General features: G+C 47.1%; 1 protein-coding gene across 3 annotated transcripts in view; it reads left to right on the plus strand.

The window, feature by feature from the left end:
• Nucleotides 1-23,089, plus strand: part of LOC129811448 (band 4.1-like protein 4) — a 119,078-nt gene that overhangs the window by 49,251 nt on the left and 46,738 nt on the right. For all 3 annotated transcript variants that reach the window (XM_055862755.1, XM_055862764.1, XM_055862772.1), the window contains exons 4-7: nt 11,276-11,327; nt 11,673-11,751; nt 12,208-12,305; nt 12,916-13,036. In XM_055862755.1, the coding sequence (XP_055718730.1) occupies nt 11,276-11,327; nt 11,673-11,751; nt 12,208-12,305; nt 12,916-13,036 (350 nt within the window). The remainder of the gene's footprint in view (nt 1-11,275; nt 11,328-11,672; nt 11,752-12,207; nt 12,306-12,915; nt 13,037-23,089) is intronic.

Genomic DNA, 23,089 nt, shown 5'->3' on the forward strand with positions numbered 1-23,089 from the left:
ACCCCACCCAGCCACCATGTCTCCACCCCCAACCTCCCATCCCGTTCCCCCAACCCCACCCAGCCACCATGTCTCCACCCCCAACCTCCCATCCCGTTCCCCCAACCCCACCCAGCCACCATGTCTCCACCCCCAACCTCCCATCCCGTTCCCCCAACCCCACCCAGCCACCATGTCTCCACCCCCAACCTCCCATCCCGTTCCCCCAACCCCACCCAGCCACCATGTCTCCACCCCCAACCTCCCATCCCGTTCCCCCAACTCCACCCAGCCACCATGTCTCCAACCCCAACCTCCCATCCCATTCCACCTACCCCACCCAGCCACCATGTCTCCACCCCCAACCTCCCATCCCGTTCCCCCAACCCCACCCAGTCACCATGTCTCCACCCCCAACCTCCCATCCCGTTCCCCCAACCCCACCCAGCCACCATGTCTCCACCCCCAACCTCCCATCCCGTTCCCCCAACCCCACCCAGCCACCATGTCTCCACCCCCAACCTCCCATCCCGTTCCCCCAACCCCACCCAGCCACCATGTCTCCACCCCCAACCTCTCATCCCGTTCCCCCAACCCCACCCAGCCACCATGTCTCCACCCCCAACCTCTCATCCCGTTCCACCTACCCCACGCAGCCACCATGTCTCCACCCCCAACCTCCCATCCCGTTCCCCCAACCCCACCCAGCCACCATGTCTCCACCCCCAACCTCCCATCCCATTCCACCTACCCCATCCAGCCACCAAGTCTCCACCCCCAACCTCCCATCCCGTTCCCCCAACCCCACCCAGCCACCATGTCTCCACCCCCAACCTCCCATCCCATTCCACCTACCCCACCCAGCCACCATGTCTCCACCCCCAACCTCCCATCCCGTTCCCCCAACCCCACCCAGCCACCATGTCTCCACCCCCAACCTCCCATCCCGTTCCCCCAACCCCACCCAGCCACCATGTCTCCACCCCCAACCTCCCATCCCGTTCCCCCAACCCCACCCAGCCACCATGTCTCCACCCCCAACCTCCCATCCCGTTCCCCCAACCCCACCCAGCCACCATGTCTCCACCCCCAACCTCCCATCCCGTTCCCCCAACCCCACCCAGCCACCATGTCTCCACCCCCAACCTCCCATCCCGTTCCCCCAACTCCACCCAGCCACCATGTCTCCAACCCCAACCTCCCATCCCGTTCCACCTACCCCACCCAGCCACCATGTCTCCACCCCCAACCTCCCATCCCGTTCCCCCAACCCCACCCAGCCACCATGTCTCCACCCCCAACCTCCCATCCCGTTCCACCTACCCCATCCAGCCACCAAGTCTCCACCCCCAACCTCCCATCCCGTTCCCCCAACCCCACCCAGCCACCATGTCTCCACCCCCAACCTCCCATCCCGTTCCACCTACCCCACCCAGCCACCATGTCTCCACCCCCAACCTCCCATCCCGTTCCCCCAACCCCACCCAGCCACCATGTCTCCACCCCCAACCTCCCATCCCGTTCCCCCAACCCCACCCAGCCACCATGTCTCCACCCCCAACCTCCCATCCCGTTCCCCCAACCCCACCCAGCCACCATGTCTCCACCCCCAACCTCCCATCCCGTTCCCCCAACCCCACCCAGCCACCATGTCTCCACCCCCAACCTCCCATCCCGTTCCCCCAACCCCACCCAGCCACCATGTCTCCACCCCCAACCTCCCATCCCGTTCCCCCAACCCCACCCAGCCACCATGTCTCCACCCCCAACCTCCCATCCCGTTCCCCCAACTCCACCCAGCCACCATGTCTCCAACCCCAACCTCCCATCCCATTCCACCTACCCCACCCAGCCACCATGTCTCCACCCCCAACCTCCCATCCCGTTCCCCCAACCCCACCCAGCCACCATGTCTCCACCCCCAACCTCCCATCCCGTTCCCCCAACCCCACCCAGCCACCATGTCTCCACCCCCAACCTCCCATCCCGTTCCCCCAACCCCACCCAGCCACCATGTCTCCACCCCCAACCTCCCATCCCGTTCCCCCAACCCCACCCAGCCACCATGTCTCCACCCCCAACCTCTCATCCCGTTCCCCCAACCCCACCCAGCCACCATGTCTCTACCCCCAACCTCTCATCCCGTTCCACCTACCCCACGCAGCCACCATGTCTCCACCCCCAACCTCTCATCCCGTTCCCCCAACCCCACCCAGCCACCATGTCTCCACCCCCAACCTCCCATCCCGTTCCCCCAACCCCACCCAGCCACCATGTCTCCACCCCCAACCTCCCATCCCATTCCACCTACCCCACCCAACCACCAAGTCTCCACCCCCAACCTCCTATCCCGTTCCCCCAACCCCACCCAGCCACCATGTCTCCACCCCCAACCTCCCATCCCATTCCAGCTACCCCACCCAGCCACCATGTCTCCACCCCCAACCTCCCATCCCGTTCCCCCAACCCCACCCAGCCACCATGTTTCCACCCCCAACCTCCCATCCCGTTCCCCCAACCCCACCCAGCCACCATGTCTCCACCCCCAACCCCTCATCCCGTTCTCCCAACCCCACCCAGCCACCATGTCTCCACCCCCAACCTCCCATCCCGTTCCCCCAACCCCACCCAGCCACCATGTCTCCACCCCCAACCTCCCATCCCGTTCCCCCAACCCCACCCAGCCACCATGTCTCCACCCCCAACCCCTCATCCCGTTCTCCCAACCCCACCCAGCCACCATGTCTCCACCCCCAACCTCCCATCCCGTTCCCCCAACCCCACCCAGCCACCATGTCTCCACCCCCAACCTCCCATCCCGTTCCCCCAACCCCACCCAGCCACCATGTTTCCACCCCCAACCTCCCATCCCGTTCCCCCAACCCCCCCCCAGCCACCATGTCTCCACCCCCAACCCCTCATCCCGTTCTCCCTACCCCACTCAGCCACCATGTTTCCACCCCAACCTCCTTGATTACCTGCTCTTTATATGTCATTCCCTTTGGTTTCTTCCCAAGTCGTCATTGTTCTTGTATCTGTTTCATGTCGGTGCGCTGTTCGTGTTTTGTTCATTTATTAAATGTATTCACTCCCTGAACTTGCTTCCCGACTCTCATCGTACATCCTTACATAAGTATTGAAAGTCAAAGTATAAATAATTTCAAATTCCTTATATTAAACATACCAAAGGCATCATTTTCTTGATTTTAAAATTGACTGATAGCCAGGGGCACACTCCAGCACTCAGACATAATTTACTTACAAAGCATGTGTGTTTAGTGAGACCGCCAGATCGGGGGGGCTAGTCCGACAGTCCAGGTCACAACGGGCAATCACACAGATTTTGCTCTCGTTTCTCTCACACGTCATACATCTCTTCTACATCTCGTCTCTCACCTCCTTTGTGCAGGCTCCTTTATCCCCAAACACCCCCTGGCTTAACGACACACAGCCTTTCCTTGTTGGGGCAGGAAGTCCATATAAGGTTTAGGGGTGGAGCCAGCTACCTGCAAGATATCTCTCCTCAATTGCCAGTCCCCTCACCCCTCCCTGCCGGCTGCCACAATAAATAGTAAAGTACAAATACTTTCTAGTATTTTTACTTAAGTACTTTACATCACTGCCCCCACCACCCACTCCCGGAAACCATTTCCCACCCCCAACTAGGGTTGCTCGTCAGTCACCCACCACCCCCCACTGCCCCGCCAGAGAAAACCCTTCCCCATGGAGCTGAAAGCAAAGAAAGTTTAGCTTTAGCTGAGATTATTCTTTAGAGTCAAGTATATTTGTTCAGGCCTCAATTGTTCCTTGATTAACACCATTCATTCTCGCTGTCGATGATTCCAATGCTATAACTTCGAACAGTAACTGTATCCATGGCGAATGTTTTTCTACCTTCACTCTTGTTTTTCTCAGTGGTGTGTTGTTCCAGTTCATCTCCATGCTGTAGGCATGCCTGACAACAGCTGTAACACTGGTTTGATGTTGAACTATGTTTGACCGAGGGTTGTGATTTATAAGATTAGCCAACCTTGTTTTTTTGAAGATGAGCACAGAGGATGCATCTAAGCTACTGAATCCTTCTGGAGAAAAGAGTCGTATTAGATTTAAAAAGAAATGCCTTTACACTTTTGCATAAAAGTTTATAGAATCATTCTATCATACACATAGCTATGTTGTTTATGGCAGGTTATCCCCGCTGTGCTTGGGTAATATTAGACCCAAGAGCGTGCTAGGATCAGCATGCACATCCACATCATTCCTACCCTCTGGGGTCGTAAACGACATACATGTACCAACATATTGGAGCTGTTTCGGGACTGATAGATACACACACTGTTACTGTGTGTCAGAGAGCAGTGACGCTTGTAGTGTGCATGGAGCAGCAGGCCCATAATCAAAACCTATCCATTTAGAGAGACTTCTCTGTCATTTATATGGGGCTGCCTGCCTGCCTGCTAGCTACACCCTTCATTACAATATCAATGCCCTCTCCTGGTGTAACCCTCCAGAATATTGAGGCTGAAGTTGTAGTAAGATGACTGAGGTTCCAGAATGCTCCAATATCTACACCAGCACATCGCTTAGCCTGTTTGGGATAGGGGGCAGTATTTTCACGTCCGGATGAAAAGCGTGACCAAAGTAAACTGCCTGCTACTCAGGCCCAGAAGCTAGGATATGCATATAATATATGGATAGGATATGCATATAATTGGACAGAAAACACTCTAAAGTTTCTAAAACTGTTACAATAATGTCTGTGAGTATAACATAACTTATTTGGCAGGCGAAACCTCGAGTACAAATCATCCAGGATTTTTTTGTTGTTGAGTTCACTGTGTTTTCAATGGGATTTCTATGTGGATATAGATTTCTAAGGCACTTGCTTGCAGTTCCTATCGCTTCCACTAGATGTCAACAGTCTTTAAAAATTGGTTGATGTTTTTCCTTTGAGAAATTAAGAAGTAGCCCTTTCCTTTCTGGTTGTATAGCCAAGTGTACTGTTTTGTTTGGGGCGTGCGACCTGAAGCTCACTCCACATTCATTTTATCCGCTATTGAACGCAGTGTATCCCGTCTTAAATTTGATCGATTATTTACGTTTAAAAATACCTAAAGTTGGATTAGGTAAGTTGTTTGAAATGTTTGGACCAAGATTACAGGTAACTTATTAGATAATGTGTAGTCATGTTGGGCAAGTTGGAACTGGTGTTTTTCTGAATCAAACGCGCCAAATATATGGACATTTTGGGGATATAACGACGGAATTAATCGAACAAAAGGACCATTTGTGATGTTTATGGGACATATTGGAGTGCCAACAGAAGAAGATCTTCAAAGGTAAGGCATGAATTATATCGTTATTTCGAGTTTTGTGTTTTGTGTTGCGCCTGGTGGGTTGAAATATGACTGTCATGTGTTTGTTTGATGGGGTGCTGTCCTCAGATAATGGCATGGTTTGCTTTCGCCGTAAAGCCTTTTTGAAATCTGACATGGTGGCTGGATTAACAAGAAGTTAAGCTTCATTTTGGTGTATTGCACTTGTTATTTCTAATAATTTATTTTGAATTTCACGCTCTGCAATTTCACCGGACGTTGTCGAAACGTTCCGCTAGCGGAACCCCTAGCCGTAATTAAAATGCACTCCCAATACAGTGTTTAGTTCATTCTTGTGGATCAATCTTCATTCTAGAACTAATAGAGATATTAGAACAGAGCCTGGGCCTCTCAGTCCGACCTGTCAATCAAACTGTCTGCCTCATGATGACAGAGCCTTTTAATTTATTATCTATCATTCTATAATTTATCAGTTCTAGTCACTTGGCAACTGAGCTGTGTTGGAGGGCAGAAAGACATGCCTTTCTCATACTGATAGATAGAACACACTCTAATCCCATGTAATAAAAATAAACACCTTGATGTGTTCAATAAGTATTGCAGATATAAAAATGTAAATAGATCTGCAGGGGCTTTGTGCAGGTGCCATGAATTCACATAGATGTAGTCCATTAACTGTCTACTATACGCAGAACCCTTTTAGTACCCTTTTTTTCTAAGAGTGTAAGGTTATTTTCTAAGTAATGTGTTACCAAAGGTTTTCTTACTTTGTTCTCCTCCAGTCAGTCGCTGTTCATTGGAAGATGACTACCAGTTAGAGAAATCAGAAGTAGATTGTTTCTCAGGTTGTCTTTCTGAGTGGAACCCCTCTGTCTTTGTCTGGTTGTCCATGGATGATGGCTGACGTCCTGTCGCTGTCAGCCACTTTTCTAATCCTCAACCCCCCCATTTGCATAAATTAGCATGCACTGGAACACAACAGCTGCACTGATGTTATTATTGCAAATTAGATAAGATTAACCAATTCAATTAACTTATTCTAATTCAATCACACAGACATAGCTCTAATCACGTTTCCCTGGACACCAATATCCGTTCCGGTGTGTTCTGGGTTGTATTCATTAGGCACAAAACGAAAGAAAATATACAATTTCTACCAGCATGTTAAATGTGCAACCAGAGGGGAAAAAATCTAGACCACCTTTACTCCACACACAGAGACGTGTACAACGCTCTCCCTCACCCACCATTTGGCAAATCTGACCATAACTCTATCCTCCTGATTCCTGCTTACAAGCAAAAACTAAAGCAGGAAGCACCAGTGACTCGATCAATAAAAAAGTGGTCAGATAAAGCAGATGTTAAGCTACAGGACTGTTTTGCTAGCACAGACTGGAATATGTTCGGGGATTCTTCCAATGGCATTGAGGAGTACGCCACATCAGTCACTGGCTTCATGAGAGCATCAGCTGTTCCGGACGACTGTGTGATAACGTTTTTTGTAGCCAATGTGAGTAAGACCTTTAAACAGGTCAACAGGCCGCAGGGCCAGACTGATTACCAGGACGTGTACTCCGAGCATGCGCTGACCAACTGGCAAGTGTCTTCACTGACATTTTCAACCTCTCCATGTCCCTCTCCCTCCCTGTCCTTATACCAACATGTTTCAAGCAGACCACCATAGTCCCTGTGCCCAAGAACACTAAGGTAACCTGCCTAAATTACTACCGACCCGTAGCACTCACATCTGTAGCCATGAAGTGCTTTGAAAGGCTGGTCATGGCTCACATCAACACCATTATCCCAGAAACACTTGACCCACTCCAATTTGCATACCGCCCCAACAGATCCACAGATGATACAATCTCTATTGCACTCCACACTGCCCTTTCACACGTGGACAAAAGGAACACCTCTGTGAGAATGCTATTCATTGACTACAGCTCAGCGTTCAATACCATAGTGCACTAAAGGCTCATCACTAAGCTAAGGACCCTTGGACTAAACACCTCCCTTTGCAACTAGATCCTGGACTTCCTGACAGGCGGTAAGGTGGTAAGGGTAGGTAACAACACATCCGCCATGCTGATCCTCAACACAGGAGCCCCTCAGGGGTGAGTGCTCAGTCCCCTCCTGTACTCCCTGTTCACTCATGACTGCATGGCCAGGCACGACTCCAACATCATCATTAAGTTTGCCGATGACACAACAGTGGTAGGCCTGATCACCGTTAACGACGAGACAGCCTATAGGGAGGAGGTCAGAGACCTTGCCGTGTGGTGCCAGGACAACAACCTCTCCCTCAACATGATCAAGACTAAGGATTGTGGACTATAGGAAAAGGAGGACCTAGCACACCCCCATTCTCATCGACGGGGCAGTAGTGGAGCAGGTTGAGAACTTCCAAGTTCCTTGGTGTCCATATCACCAACAAACTAACATGGTCCATGCACCCCAAGACAGTCGTGAAGAGGGCACGACAAAACCTATTCGCTATTGTTATTTTACTGCTGCTCTTTAATAATTTGTTACTTTTATTTATTTATTTTTTTAGGTATTTTTCTTAAAACAGCTTTGGTTAAAGGCTTGTAAGTAAGCATTTCACTGTAAGGTCTACACCTGTTGTATTCGTCGCATGTGACAAATAACATTTGAATTGCTTTGAAACAGTGAGGGACTACTTGAACTTGTCCAATGAGAAACACTTGTTTTCTATTTTCCATTAAAAACTTTTTGATACATTTTGCTATGATGAGCCCTAATGAACACGGCCCTGGTGCCCATCTGTAGTGTGGTGGGGTGAGGATTTAGGTGGGAGGGAATGGCGAGGGTGCACCACACAGCATCTTTCAGTGACCTACTTTAGTCTGAAATAGGTTATCCTAGTCTGGCCTACCTCATTACGCTAACATTTATTCATCTCCATGCCCCAAAATCCAAAGATTCAGTCCACAGACTCTTCCCCTCCTCTAACAATTTCCATGTTCAGCTTGGCTAGTAGCACCATCACCAGACATTCATATACAAATATATGGAATGCACATAAAACAGGACTTGAAGCTGTTTCTTCATGCAAGGGGTGCGGTGCTATTCCTTTATAGTAGAAATGTAAGCAGTTCCGTAACGCGATATCAGCTACCATGCCCTACAGTCAAGCTAAAGCATAAAACATTGAGCGAATAATAATATTTATTTCAGTCTCAATTTTAAAAGAGCTGAGTCCTTATGCTGTTTCGTGTGAACTGTGTGAACAAAGGCACTCACGTTTGTTTTGAATGTTTGCTGCCGGTGTCTGATGCTGATGTGAAGTGAACAGACTGTTGTTTATCACTGTGTTTTTTCACCGTGTTAAGTTGTTAAAAACAGAGGAAGAGAAACATTGTTGTCGATCTGTCTGTACCGATGGCTCCCAGGAGAAGCATGAGCTGCAATGACACTGCTGTCGATCTGTCTGTACCGATGGCTCCCAGGAGAAGCATGAGCTGCAATGACACTGTTGTCGATCTGTCTGTAATGATGGCTCCCAGGAGAAGCATGAGCTGCAATGACACTGTTGTCGATCTGTCTGTACCGATGGCTCCCAGGAGAAGCATGAGCTGCAATGACACTGCTGTCGATCTGTCTGTACCGATGGCTCCCAGGAGAAGCATGAGCTGCAATGACACTGTTGTCGATCTGTCTGTACCGATGGCTCCCAGGAGAAGCATGAGCTGCAATGACACTGTTGTCGATCTGTCTGTACCGATGGCTCCCAGGAGAAGCATGAGCTGCAATGACACTGTTGTCGATCTGTCTGTACCGATGGCTCCCAGGAGAAGCATGAGCTGCAATGACACTGTTGTCGATCTGTCTGTACCGATGGCTCCCAGGAGAAGCATGAGCTGCAATGACACTGTTGTCGATCTGTCTGTACCGATGGCTCCCAGGAGAAGCATGAGCTGCAATGACACTGTTGCCGATCTGTCTGTACCGATGGCTCCCAGGAGAAGCATGAGCTGCAATGACACTGTTGTCGATCTGTCTGTACCGATGGCTCCCAGGAGAAGCATGAGCTGCAATGACACTGTTGTCGATCTGTCTGTACCGATGGCTCCCAGGAGAAGCATGAGCTGCAATGACACTGTTGTCGATCTGTCTGTACCGATGGCTCCCAGGAGAAGCATGAGCTGCAATGACATTTGGGAGCTCTGATACAATATCACAGCAAAGCAAGGCGTCACTGTGACAACACTGCAAATAAAGATTTGAAAATAGCAGTTAGCATTCACAACGAGCTCCACAACAATGTTTAGAAAATTGCAGTTCGCATTCACAATGACCTCCACAACAATGATTTAAAAATAGCAGTTTGCATTCATGATCATAAGAAGCTCGACAACATCCCACAAATAGACTCCACAGCGCAGTAGCTGCTGTAACCAGTGATAAACAGATGAATATGGAGACCTACACACTGTTTATGTCTATTGTCACATAGGGTCATTGAATGTAATGTACATGTCTTCAGAGCTTTTGTGGGCTCCCGAGCGGCGCAGCGGTCTAAGGTATTGTATCACAGCTACCGACCCTGGGTCGATCCCGGGCTGTATCACAACCGGTCGTGATCGGGAGTCCCATAGGTCGGCGCACAATTGGCCTGGTTAGGGTTTGGCCGTCATTGTAAATAAGAATTTGTTCTTAACTGACTTACCTAGAGTGTGCACAGCTGTCATCAAGGCAAAGGGTGGCTACTTTGAAGATTCTCAAATATATTTTGTTTAACACTTTTTTGGTTAAAACGTGATTCCGTATGTGTTATTTCATAGTTTTGATGTATTCACTATTATTCTACACTGTAGCAAATAGTCAAAATAAAGAAAAACCTTGGGATGAGTAGGTGTGTTCAAACTTTTGACTGGTACTGTATATATGATAATTTAATGTCCATCATCAACGTGATATAAGGAAATTGTGCACAGTAACCCAGGCAGTCTTGCAGGAATGTTCCCAAATCAGATGTTCATTGACGTGAGAGCCAGATGTCCAACGAAATAAAAAATAGATCGCAATTCCAAAATACCAGTACAGTATAAGATAATGAATAGAAGCCAATAAAGAAGAAGCTTCATGTGTTTGATTTTTGCCTCTGTGGCAGCATGCTGTGACCTGTTTAAAATCCATGTTTTACTGATGCAGATTTGAATGACTCACACTCCTTTTTAACGAGACCATTTATTAAAGTTGGTTTTAATGCGGCTTCAGTATTATGCCAGAGTTAGCATGACTAAACGTCCCGCTCTGGAGCTGCCTGAGCCCCGTCCAATACACTGACTGCACACTACACTACACTACATGCACACACACACACACACGCACACACTGCATACACCACTCAGCCATGACTTTACATAACAAAGTACATTTCTCCATTTCTTCCAGCCAATTACTGAATACTGAATCTCTCATGGACAGACTATGTAAACATAAAGGGTACGGTATATCTGTCATGATACAACGGGATGTGTGAGATCAGCAGCATTAGTTCCTGTGCTTGTGTTTTTTGTCACTGGTTATTTGGACAAATCACGATTTCACAGGTATTAGCATCTTTCGAATTTTGGAAGGGGATGAGACATTTGTTACACAGACTTGCAAAGAGAAAAAAAAGGTGGATCGCTTCATTGTAGTTCTGATCCTCATTTGACCTCTTCTCTTAACTCTTATGGACCCAGAACTTAATCAAGCATCTGACCCATTACGCAATACTTTAGTTCTGGGTTAACCGAGATTACTGAATACTCATGCTCAAGATAGCTTGTTACAGTACATTCTGTATTTGTTCATGTACACATAGGCTACTAGTTACATATTGTATATTACGATATTATATTATATTATGATACTACTTATGTAAACAAATAATCATTATGGCTGTCATTTTTGTATGTCATTTGAATGTCTTCTGTGTTTTTTGTTTGCAGTATTGGCTAGACCCCTCGAAAACCCTTTCAGAACACAAAGATTTAATAACAAGTAAGTATCTCTTCCTTTCTCTGCATTCAGTTGAGTTGAAAGCCTCTCAGCTGTTTGGATACAGAGAGTTTGCTGCTGCTGAAATCTCTCTGTCTCTTTCTCTCTCTATCTTTGTTTCTCTCTCTCTCTCTCTCTCTCTCTCTCTCTCTCTCTCTCTCTCTCTCTCTCTCTCTCTCTCTCTCTCTCTCCTCTCTCTCTCTCTCTCTCTCTCTCTCTCTCTCTCTCTCTCTCTCTCTCTCTCTCTCTCTCTCTCTCTCTCTCTCTCTCTCTCTCTCTCTCTCTCTCTCTCTCTCTCTCTCTCTCTCTCTCTCTCTCTCTCTCTCTCTCTCTCTGTCTCTCTCTCAGAAGGGCCTCCATACACACTCTATTTTGGGGTAAAATTTTATGCTGAAAATCCCTGCAAGCTAAAAGAAGAAATAACAAGGTATATATTTAGATTTCTAGATTTCTCCAGATAATATCATTGTGCTATGCTATATATCAGAGGTAGTCAACACTGTTCCTGGAGTACCGGAGGTACTGCAGGATTCTGTTCCAACTAGGCACCACACCTGACCAACTGAGCTCATTGATCAGTTCAGTGATTGCCTAAATTCAACACACCTGGTCTTCCAGGTCCATTAAAAAAACATGAAGTGTCTGCAGGACCAGGGTTGCCTACCCCTGCTAAACATTATATCATTAACCAATCATCCAGTCACACAACAGTGTTATCATCTCCCTACTTTTTATTGAATTGGCCTTCACAGCATCACATACAGTATAAAAGATTACATGCAGACTACAGGTTATGTCCTTATCTATGACAATATGAAATAGCTTGTACTGTGTTTCATGTGCTATATGGATGTGTGTGTGTGTGTGTCTCTGGGTACTGTAGGTATCAGTTCTTCCTGCAGGTGAAGCAGGACGTACTACAGGGCAGAATCCCCTGTCCCCTCGACATCAGCGCCCAGCTGGCTGCTCTGGCCATACAGTGTGAGTACACACAGAGGCAGAAAGAGCGAGGCAGAAAGAGCGAGGCAGAGAGAGAGAGGCAGAGAGAGAGAGAGAGAGAGAGAGAGAGAGAGAGAGGCAGAGAGAGAGAGGCAGAGAGAGAGAGAGGCAGAGAGAGAGGCAGAGGCAGAGAGAGAGAGAGAGAGAGAGGCAGAGAGAGAGAGGGGCAGAGAGAGAGAGGGGCAGAGAGAGAGAGGTAGAGAGAGAAAGGATGAGAGAGAGGGGCAGAGAGACAGAGGCAGAGAGAGAGACACACAGAGAGAGAGAGAGACACAGAGAGAGAGAGACACACAGAGAGAGAGACACACTGATAGATAGAGACGCAAAGAGAGAGGGACAGAGAGAGAGATGGCGAGAGAGACGGCGAGAGAGAAGAGTGAGAGACAGACAGACAGACAGACAGACAGACAGACAGACAGACAGACAGAGACAGACAGGAGAGAGAAAGAGGTATAAATAGTTAATAAAAATAGAGATTAGTATTATGTGATGCCACTGTTCCTTGTATTATGTGATCTCTCACAGTCAAAATGTGTGTGTGTGCGTGTGTATGCCTGTGCTCATGTGTCTTTCTTTCACTATTTCTCTCCAGCCGAGCTTGGCGACTACGACCCGTACAAACATGTGTCGGGATACGTGTCAGAGTACCGCTTTGTCCCGGACCAGAAAGATGAACTGGAGCACGCCATCGAGACAATCCACAAAACTGTAATGTAAGGCAGCCCTCTCCTCTCTTCTCTCTCCTCTCCTCCTCTCTTCTCCCCTTCTTTCCTCTCTGCAACCTCTCTGCGACCTCTCTGACAACCAGTCCAATCCCTAATCCCAGTCTAATCCGCTCATAACAGGTTCCCCTCTCTCCACTGTACTATACGTCAGATGTAATCCAACTGTTGGACAACCCAGACACTGTAACACTGATACTGTACAGTGTTACAGTGTCTTAACAGTGTTACAGTGTCTTAACAGTGTTACAGTGTCTTAACAGTGTTACAGTGTCTTAACAGTGTTACAGTGTCTTAACAGTGTTACAGTGTCTTAACAGTGTTACAGTGTCTTAACAGTGTTACAGTGTCTTAACAGTGTTACAGTGTCTGGGTTGTGCAGTCAGTCCCTGTGGTGTATTAAATACTTAGTCAGTCTTTGGTGGTTTATTTAGTACCAGTCTCTGGTGGTGTATTAATAACGTAGTCAGTCTCTGGTGGTGTATTAATAATGTAGTCAGTCTGGTGGTGTATTAATAACCTAGCCAGTCTCTGGTGGTGTATTAATAATGTAGTCAGTCTCTGGAGGTGTATTAATAACGTAGTCAGTCTCTGGTGGTGTATTAATAACTTAGTCAGTCTCTGGTGGTGTATTAATAATGTAGTCAGTCTGGTGGTGTATTTAGTACCAGTCTCTGGTGGTGTATTAATAACGTAGTCAGTCTCTGGTGGTGTATTAATAATGTAGTCAGTCTGGTGGTGTATTAATAACTTAGCCAGTCTCTGGTGGTGTATTAATAATGTAGTCAGTCTCTGGAGGTGTATTAATAACGTAGTCAGTCTCTGGTGGTGTATTAATAATGTAGTCCGTCTCTGGTGGTGTATTAATAACGTAGTCCGTCTCTGGTGGTGTATTAATAACGTAGTCAGTCTCTGGTGGTGTATTAATAACTTAGTCAGTCTGATGGTGTATTAATAACGTAGTCAGTCTCTGGTGGTGTATTAATAATGTAGTCAATCTGGTGGTGTATTAATAATGTAGTCAGTCTGGTGGTGTATTAATAATGTAGCCTGTCTCTGGTGTTGTATTAATAACTTAGTCAGTCTGATGGTGTATTAATAACGTAGTCAGTCTCTGGTGGTGTATTAATAATGTAGTCCGTCTCTGGTGGTGTATTAATAACGTAGTCAGTCTCTGGTGGTGTATTAATAACTTAGTCAGTCTGATGGTGTATTAATAACGTAGTCAGTCTCTGGTGGTGTATTAATAATGTAGTCAGTCTGGTGGTGTATTAATAATGTAGTCCGTCTCTGGTGGTCTATTAATAACTTAGTCAGCCTGATGGTGTATTAATAACGTAGTCAGTCTCTGGTGGTGTATTAATAATGTAGTTAGTCTGGTGGTGATTAATAACTTAGTCAGTCTGGTGGTGTATTAATAACTTAGTCAGTCTGATGGTGTATTAATAACGTAGTCAGTCTGGTGGTGTATTAATAATGTAGTCAGTCTCTGGTGGTGTATTAATAACGTAGTCAGTCTGATGGTGTATTAATAACGTAGTCAGTCTCTGGTGGTGTATTAATAACTTAGTCAGTCTGATGGTGTATTAATAACGTAGTCAGTCTCTGGTGGTGTATTAATAATGTAGTCGGTCTCTGGAGGTGTATTAATAACGTAGTCAGTCTCTGGTGGTGTATTAATAATGTAGTCAGTCTGGTGGTGTATTAATAACTTAGCCAGTCTCTGGTGGTGTATTAATAATGTAGTCAGTCTCTGGAGGTGTATTAATAACGTAGTCAGTCTCTGGTGGTGTATTAATAACTTAGTCAGTCTCTGGTGGTGTATTAATAATGTAGTCAGTCTGGTGGTGTATTTAGTACCAGTCTCTGGTGGTGTATTAATAACGTAGTCAGTCTCTGGTGGTGTATTAATAATGTAGTCAGTCTGGTGGTGTATTAATAACTTAGCCAGTCTCTGGTGGTGTATTAATAATGTAGTCAGTCTCTGGAGGTGTATTAATAACGTAGTCAGTCTCTGGTGGTGTATTAATAATGTAGTCCGTCTCTGGTGGTGTATTAATAACGTAGTCCGTCTCTGGTGGTGTATTAATAACGTAGTCAGTCTCTGGTAGTGTATTAATAACTTAGTCAGTCTGATGGTGTATTAATAACGTAGTCAGTCTCTGGTGGTGTATTAATAATGTAGTCAATCTGGTGGTGTATTAATAATGTAGTCAGTCTGGTGGTGTATTAATAATGTAGCCTGTCTCTGGTGTTGTATTAATAACTTAGTCAGTCTGATGGTGTATTAATAACGTAGTCAGTCTCTGGTGGTGTATTAATAATGTAGTCCGTCTCTGGTGGTGTATTAATAACGTAGTCAGTCTCTGGTGGTGTATTAATAACGTAGTCCGTCTCTGGTGGTGTATTAATAACGTAGTCAGTCTCTGGTGGTGTATTAATAACTTAGTCAGTCTGATGGTGTATTAATAACGTAGTCAGTCTCTGGTGGTGTATTAATAATGTAGTCGGTCTGGTGGTGTATTAATAATGTAGTCCGTCTCTGGTGGTCTATTAATAACTTAGTCAGTCTGATGGTGTATTAATAACGTAGTCAGTCTCTGGTGGTGTATTAATAATGTAGTTAGTCTGGTGGTGATTAATAACTTAGTCAGTCTGGTGGTGTATTAATAACTTAGTCAGTCTGATGGTGTATTAATAACGTAGTCAGTCTGGTGGTGTATTAATAATGTAGTCAGTCTCTGGTGGTGTATTAATAACGTAGTCAGTCTGATGGTGTATTAATAACGTAGTCAGTCTCTGGTGGTGTATTAATAACTTAGTCAGTCTGATGGTGTATTAATAACGTAGTCAGTCTCTGGTGGTGTATTAATAATGTAGTCGGTCTCTGGAGGTGTATTAATAACGTAGTCAGTCTCTGGTGGTGTATTAATAATGTAGTCCGTCTCTGGTGGTGTATTAATAACGTAGTCAGTCTCTGGTGGTGTATTAATAACGTAGTCAGTCTGGTGGTGTATTAATAATGTAGTCCGTCTCTGGTGGTGTATTAATAACGTAGTCAGTCTCTGGTGGTGTATTAATAACGTAGTCAGTCTGGTGGTGTATTAATAACGTAGTCAGTCTGGTGGTGTATTAATAATGTAGCCTGTCTCTGGTGTTGTATTAATATCTTAGTCAGTCTCTGATGGTGTATTAATAACGTAGTCCGTCTCGGGTGGTGTATTAATAACGTAGTCAGTCTCTGGTGGTGTATTAATAACTTAGTAGGGGTAGAGGGATGACCGACAGAGCTGTAAGGGTATAGGGATGACCAACAGAGCTGTAGGGGTATAGATTGATCAACAGAGCTGTAGGGGTAGAGGGATGACTGACAGAGCTGTAGGGGTAGAGGGATGACTGACAGAGCTGTAGGGGTATAGATTGACTAACAGAGCTGTAGGGGTATTGGGATGACCAACAGAGCTGTAGGGGTATAGATTGATCAACAGAGCTGTAGGGGTAGAGGGATGACTGACAGAGCTGTAGGGGTATAGATTGACTAACAGAGCTGTAGGGGTATTGGGATGACCAACAGAGCTGTAGGGGTATAGATTGACTAACAGAGCTGTAGGGGTATAGATTGACTAACAGAGCTGTAGGGGTAGAGGGATGACCGACAGAGCTGTAGGGGTATAGATTGACTAACAGAGCTGTAGGGGTATAGATTGACTAACAGAGCTGTAGGGGTATAGATTGACTAACAGAGCTGTAAGGGTATTGGGATGACCAACAGAGCTGTAGGGGTATAGATTGACTAACAGAGCTGTAGGGGTATAGATTGACTAACAGAGCTGTAGGGGTATTGGGATGACCAACAGAGCTGTAGGGGTATAGATTGACTAACAGAGCTGTAGGGGTATTGGGATGACCGACAGAGCTGTAGGGGTAGAGGGATGACCAACAGAGCTGTAGGGGTATAGATTGACCAACAGAGCTATACGGGTATAGATTGACCAACAGAGCTGTAGGGGTAGAGGGATGACCAACAGAGCTGTAGGGGTAGAGGGATGACCAACAGAGCTGTAGGGGTATAGATTGACCAACAGAGCTATAGGGGTATAGATTGACTAAAAGAGCTGTAGGGGTAGAGAGTTGACTGACAGAGCTGTAGGGGTAGAGGGATGACCAACAGAGCTGTAGGGGTATAGATTGACCAACAGAGCTGTAGGGGTAGAGGGATGACGACAGAGCTTTAGGGTAGAGGGACGACGACAGAGCTTTAGGGGTATAGGGATGACCAACAGAGCTGTAGGGGTATAGATTGACCTACAGAGCTGTAGGGGTAGAGGGATGACTGACAGAGGTTTAGGCGTATAGGGATGACTGACAGAGCTGCAGGGGTATAGGGATGACTGACAGAGCTGCAGGGGTATAGGGATGACTGACAGAGCTGCAGGGGTATAGGGATGACTGACAGAGGTTTAGGGGTATAGGGATGACCAACAGAGCTGTAGGGGTATAGGGATGACCGACAGAGCTGTAGTGGTATAGGGATGACCTACAAGGCTGTTGGGGTATTGGGATGACCAACAGAGCTGTAGTGGTATATAGGGATGCATCGCAGTGCTAGAGGCGTCACTACAGACCTGGGTTCGATCCCAGGCTGTGTCGCAGCCGGCCGCGACTGGGAGACCCATTAGGCGGCGCACAATTGGCCCACGTAGTCCTGGTTAGAGGAGGGTTTGTCCTGCCGGGATGTCCTTGTCCCATCGCGCTCTAGCGACTCCTTGTGGCGAGCCGGGCACATGCACGCTGGCTTCGTTTGCCAGCTGTACGGTGTTTCCTCCAACACATTGGTGTAGCTGTCTTCCGGATTAAACGAGCAGTGTGTGAAGAAGCAGTGCGGCTTTGCGGTGTCGTGTTTCGGAGGACGTATGGCTCTCTACCTTCGCCTCTCCCCAGTCCGTACGGGAGTTGCAGCGATGGGACAAGACTGTAACTTCCAATTGGATACCACGAAATTGGGGAGAAAAACAAGTAAAAATGATTTACTAAAATCAAAAATCAAAAATCAAGAAACCTATAGGGTTTCTCTTCTCAGACTGAGACAGTCCTATTATTACATATCATATTCATTACAGTTCTTCTTACAGTGTCAACCCCATAAGTCCTGAAAGGTCTTAGTCTATGACCATGAATCCCATTAATGTTGCTGAGAAAGACAACACTGTCCTCCGTAAGAAGTGAAACGATTCAATATGTCAGGCAGCTATCAATGACTAAGAGACAGTGATCATCATTTGATTTTGCGCTATTCCCCCCGGGGCTTCTTAGCTTCCCTTTCTCTCTCTCTCCCTCCCTCTCTCTCTCTCTCTCTCTCTCTCTCTCGCTCTCTCTCTCGCTCTCTCTCTCTGTCTCTGTCTCTGTCTCTGTCTGACAGCTTTCCTCTCTCTCTCTCTCTCTCTCTCTCTCTCTCTCTGTCTCTGTCTCTGTCTCTGTCTCTGTCTCTGTCTCTGTCTCTGTCTCTCTCTGACAGCTTTCCTCTCTCTCTCTCTCTCTCTCTCTCTCTCTCTCTCTCTCTCTCTCTCTCTCTCTCTCTCTCTCTCTCTCTCTCTCTCTCTCTCTCTCTCTCTCTCTCTCTCTCTCTCTCTCTCTCTCTCTGTCTCTCTGTCTCTGTCTCTGTCTCTGTCTCTCTCTCTCTCTCTGTCTCTGTCTCTGTCTCTGTCTCTGTCTGACAGCTTTCCTCTCTCTCTCTCTCTCTCTCTCTCTCTCTCTCTCTCTCTCTCTCTCTCTCTCTCTCTCTCTCTCTGTCTCTGTCTCTGTCTCTGTCTCTGTCTCTCTCTCTCTCTCTCTCTCTCTCTGTCTCTGTCTCTCTCTCTCTCTCTCTCTGTGTCTCTGTCTCTCTGTCAGTGCTGCTGTGACAGACTGTAACACTGGAGGGGGATGCTCAGCCCTCAGCTCCGTGGCCTGCTGATGAGGCTTGAGCTTGGGTCATTATTTACCCAGTGAGCTAAGTGTCCTGTGGAGAGAGGAGAGTGGAGCATGCTGGTCTGATTGGACATCAGTCACTAGGGGGTTCAACCATGCATCCTCTTTTCTTCCCACTGATGTCTGTCTGACTGACTGATGATCAGAGAGAGGCTGTGGTATCCGACAGAGGAGAGGAAGAGGGGAAAAGAGAGAGGAAGAGGGGAAAAGAGAGTGATGAGAGAAGGAAGAGAGAGGAAGACAGACAGAGGGAGCGGGACTCAGAAAAAGAGAGACCTGGGCCCTGACAGTAAATCTCAATAAGACAAAAATAATGGTGTTACAAAAAAGGTCCAGTTGTCAGGACCACGAATACAAATTCGATCTAGACACTTTTGTCCTAGTGCACACAAAAAACTATACATACCCCGGCCTATACATCAGCGTCACAGTTAACTTCCACAAAGCTGTGAACGATCTGAGAGACAAGGCAAGAAGGGCATTCTATGCCATCAAAAGGAACATAAAATTCGGGGGTCTCCGCTCACCAACCAAGAATTCACAAAATGGGACAAACACCAAATTGAAACTCTGCATGCAGAATTCTGCAAAAATATCCTCTGTTTATAACGTAAATCACCAAATAATGCATGTGGAGCAGAATTAGGCTGATACCCGCTAATTATCAAAATCCAGAAAAGAGCCATTAATTTCTACAACCACCTAAAAGGAAATGATTTCCAAACCTTCCATAACATAGCTATCATCTACAGAGAGATTAACCTGGAGAATAGTCCCCTAAGCAAGCTGGTTCTGGGGCTCTGTTCACAAACACAAACAGATCCAACAGAGCCCCACGACAGAAATGCAATTAGACCCAACCAAATCATGAGAAACAAAAAGAGAATAACTTAACACATTGGATAGAATTAACAAAACTAGAATGCAATTTCAGAGTACACAGTGGCAGAATACCTGACCACTGTGACTGACCCAAAATTAAGGAGAGAGCGACTGCAATATGAAAAGAGGAGAGGCAGAGGGAGGAAAAGAGAGATAGAAGGAGTGGTAGGGAGGGAGGGGGGAAGGGAGAGGTAGATACAATGAGACAGATGTAGTTTTCTCAAGAGCCTGTGGATGTCAATCTCTCTGTGATCTGCTATGTAGAGTGAGCACCCAGCAGCACACCCCTTGTCACATATCTGTTCTGCTCTCCGACTCTCTTCCACTTCCTATTCCTGCCTCGTCCGTCCAGGTGGCCTCATTCTGACAGGCAGCAGCGGGAAGACATGAGGCCAACCAAACACACTAACGACACACACACACACACACAGCCTGGCAGGCAGACAGGGGGCCAAACGGAGGGATGAGTGTCCCTGTCCCTTTCCCCGCCCATTTTGTCACAGCTCCATGGAGCTCCTGCCTCAGCCTGCCCACCCCGAAGTGTCCGTTAATAACTCCCCGTTCCAAGCCACTCACCACCTAACCGCATTTATACCAACAATCATCTCAGCCCTGGCCCGGCCGCTTATAAAGAACATGTGAACAGAATCCAAAATGTACTCGGAAAGAAGAGGGAGCGAAGGATCAGATTGTCTTCAGGGTATGGATGGAGGAGGAAGAGTGGAAGAAGAGGAGGAGAAGGAGAGGTGTGAGGAGATCTAGGGGTCACACTTGAGCAGGCTGAATGAGTCTCTGTGTTACTAATGTGTGTGATCAGGAGATCAATGATACGGCTCGAGAGTGGAGAGGGGAGAGGAGGAGGAGGAGGGAGAGAGGGTCCACCTCTAACAGTAGGAGGGAGATGTTGGCACAGTATATGAAGCTTACCAAAGCCAGAGTTTACACTGCAGACACACTGCTTATAGTCCAGAGATTACAGTATGGGCTGCACGATACATACAGTAATACCATCACCCTTTATCCACATTCATAGATATTTTCACCATATTGTAGACTCAGTTGGCAGTTGGTACACGGTTCACTCTCGATAAACATATTGTATGTACTCAGCAAAGCACAGGGAGTTGCTCCATACCTGTGGTCTCGTAGACTGCATGCGTTTGGTTTTTAAACATGATTCTCTCTGTATGATATTGTAGTTAATGAGTAATAGGAGATACATAACCCAGTCCACAACCTAGTTGAACATTATCTCACATGGAATGTTAATTAAGAAATAGGAACGTAGAAAAAGCATTACTGACTAGATGAGGAGGGGTGAAAGTATGTTATGTACATTTTTGAAAAGTGTATTGGTTTCATTTGAGTATATTTTATTGTAGTCTCGTGGGACCAGACAAGTCTGTCGCTGAATATTAAGTCTGGCATGTAAGATGACTTGTATTGTAGCTCCTTATTATTATTATTATTATTATTATTATTATTATTATTATTATATGTAGCATATTTATCTCAGTGTTGCCACTTCAGAGTGAATCCATTGTCTTGTATCTGTCCAGACTGCATACAGTACTCTAAAACACTCTAGCTATAATCTCACTACCTATATTACCTCTGTTGTTGACCAGGTAGATCATCATGTTAGATTTACTGTTTATTAGACTGGGGGATTGTAACAGTCCTGACCTGTTTTATGTTGTTTTTATGTGTTTATGGTCAGGGCATGTGTTTTGGGTGGGCAGTCTATGTTATTCGTTTCTATGTTGGTTTTGGTTTGCCTGGTATGGCTCTTGATTAGAGGCAGGTGGTTTGCATTTTCCTCTAATCAAGAGTCATATTTAGGTAGGGCATTCACACTGTTTGTTTGTGGGTGGTTGTCTCCTGTGTTTGTGTCTGTGTGATGTTACGCCACATGGGACTGTAGCGTTTTGTTTGTAGTCGTGTACCTGTTCGTGCGTTCTTCAAGTTATATGTAAGTTCGTGTCCAGGTCTGTTTTCATCGTTTATTTGTTTTGTAGTTTATTCAAGTATAGTTCGTTTTCTGTCTACGTCGTGTTTGTTATTTTGTCGTGTCTTCAATAAATCATTATGTCTTCACAATCCGCTGCGCCTTGGTTCCCTCAATACTCCTCCTTCTCCGAAAATGGAGAGGAGGAGGAACGTCGTTACAGAACCACCCACCTCTCCAGAGCCAAGCAGCGGAGTCAAAGGAGAAAGGGACAGGAAAAGAAGGAGCAATGGACATGGGACGATGTTCTGGATGGAAAGGGTGTCTACACATGGGAGGAGATCCTAGCTGGTAGAGATCGCCTCCCATGGGAACAGCTGGAGGCACTGAGGAGAGCGGAGGCTACCGGAGAGAGGAACCGGAGCTATGAGGGAACGCGTCTGGCACGGAAGCCGAAAAAGCCCGTGAGTAACTCCCAAAAAATTTCTTGGGGGGGGGCTAAAGGGTAGTGGGCCAAGGGCAGGTAGGAGACCTGCGCCCACTTCCCAGGCTTACCGTGGAGAGCGGGAGTACGGGCAGGCGCCGTGTTACGCAGTAGAGCGCACGGTGTCTCCTGTACGAGTGCATAGCCCAGTGCGGGTTATTCCACCTCCCCGCACTGGGAGGGCTAGATTGGGCATTGAGCCAGGTGTCATGAGGCCGGCTCAACACGTCTGGTCTCCAGTGCGTCTCCTCGGGCCGGCATACATGGCACCTGCCTTACGCATGGTTTCCCAGGTTCGCCTACATAGGCCGGTGCGGGTTATTCCACCTCCCCGCACTGGTCGGGCAACCGGGAGCATTCAACCAGGTAAGGTTGGGCAGGTTCAATGCTCAAGAGTGCCAGTACGCCTCCACGGTCCGGTATTTCCGGCACCACCTCCCCGCCCCAGCCTAGTACCTACAGTGTCTACACTATGCACTAGGCTACCAGTGCGTATCCTGAGCCCTGTTCCTCCTCCACGCACTCTCCCTGTGGTGCGTGTATTTAGCCCGGTGCCTCCAGTTCCGGGCCCACGCACTAAGCTACCAGTGCGTCTCCAGAGCCCTGTACACACTGTATATTCTCCCCCTACTAATCCTGATGTGCTTGTCCTCAGCCCGGCGTCACCAGTGCCGGTACCACGCATCAGGGATAGAGTAGGCTTTGAGAATACAGTGTGCCCTGTCCCTGCTCCCCGCACTAGTAGGAAGGTGCTTGTCATTAG

The sequence above is a fragment of the Salvelinus fontinalis genome, chromosome 2 (genome assembly GCF_029448725.1).
Source record: "Salvelinus fontinalis isolate EN_2023a chromosome 2, ASM2944872v1, whole genome shotgun sequence".
Classification (NCBI taxonomy): Eukaryota; Metazoa; Chordata; class Actinopteri; order Salmoniformes; family Salmonidae; genus Salvelinus; species Salvelinus fontinalis.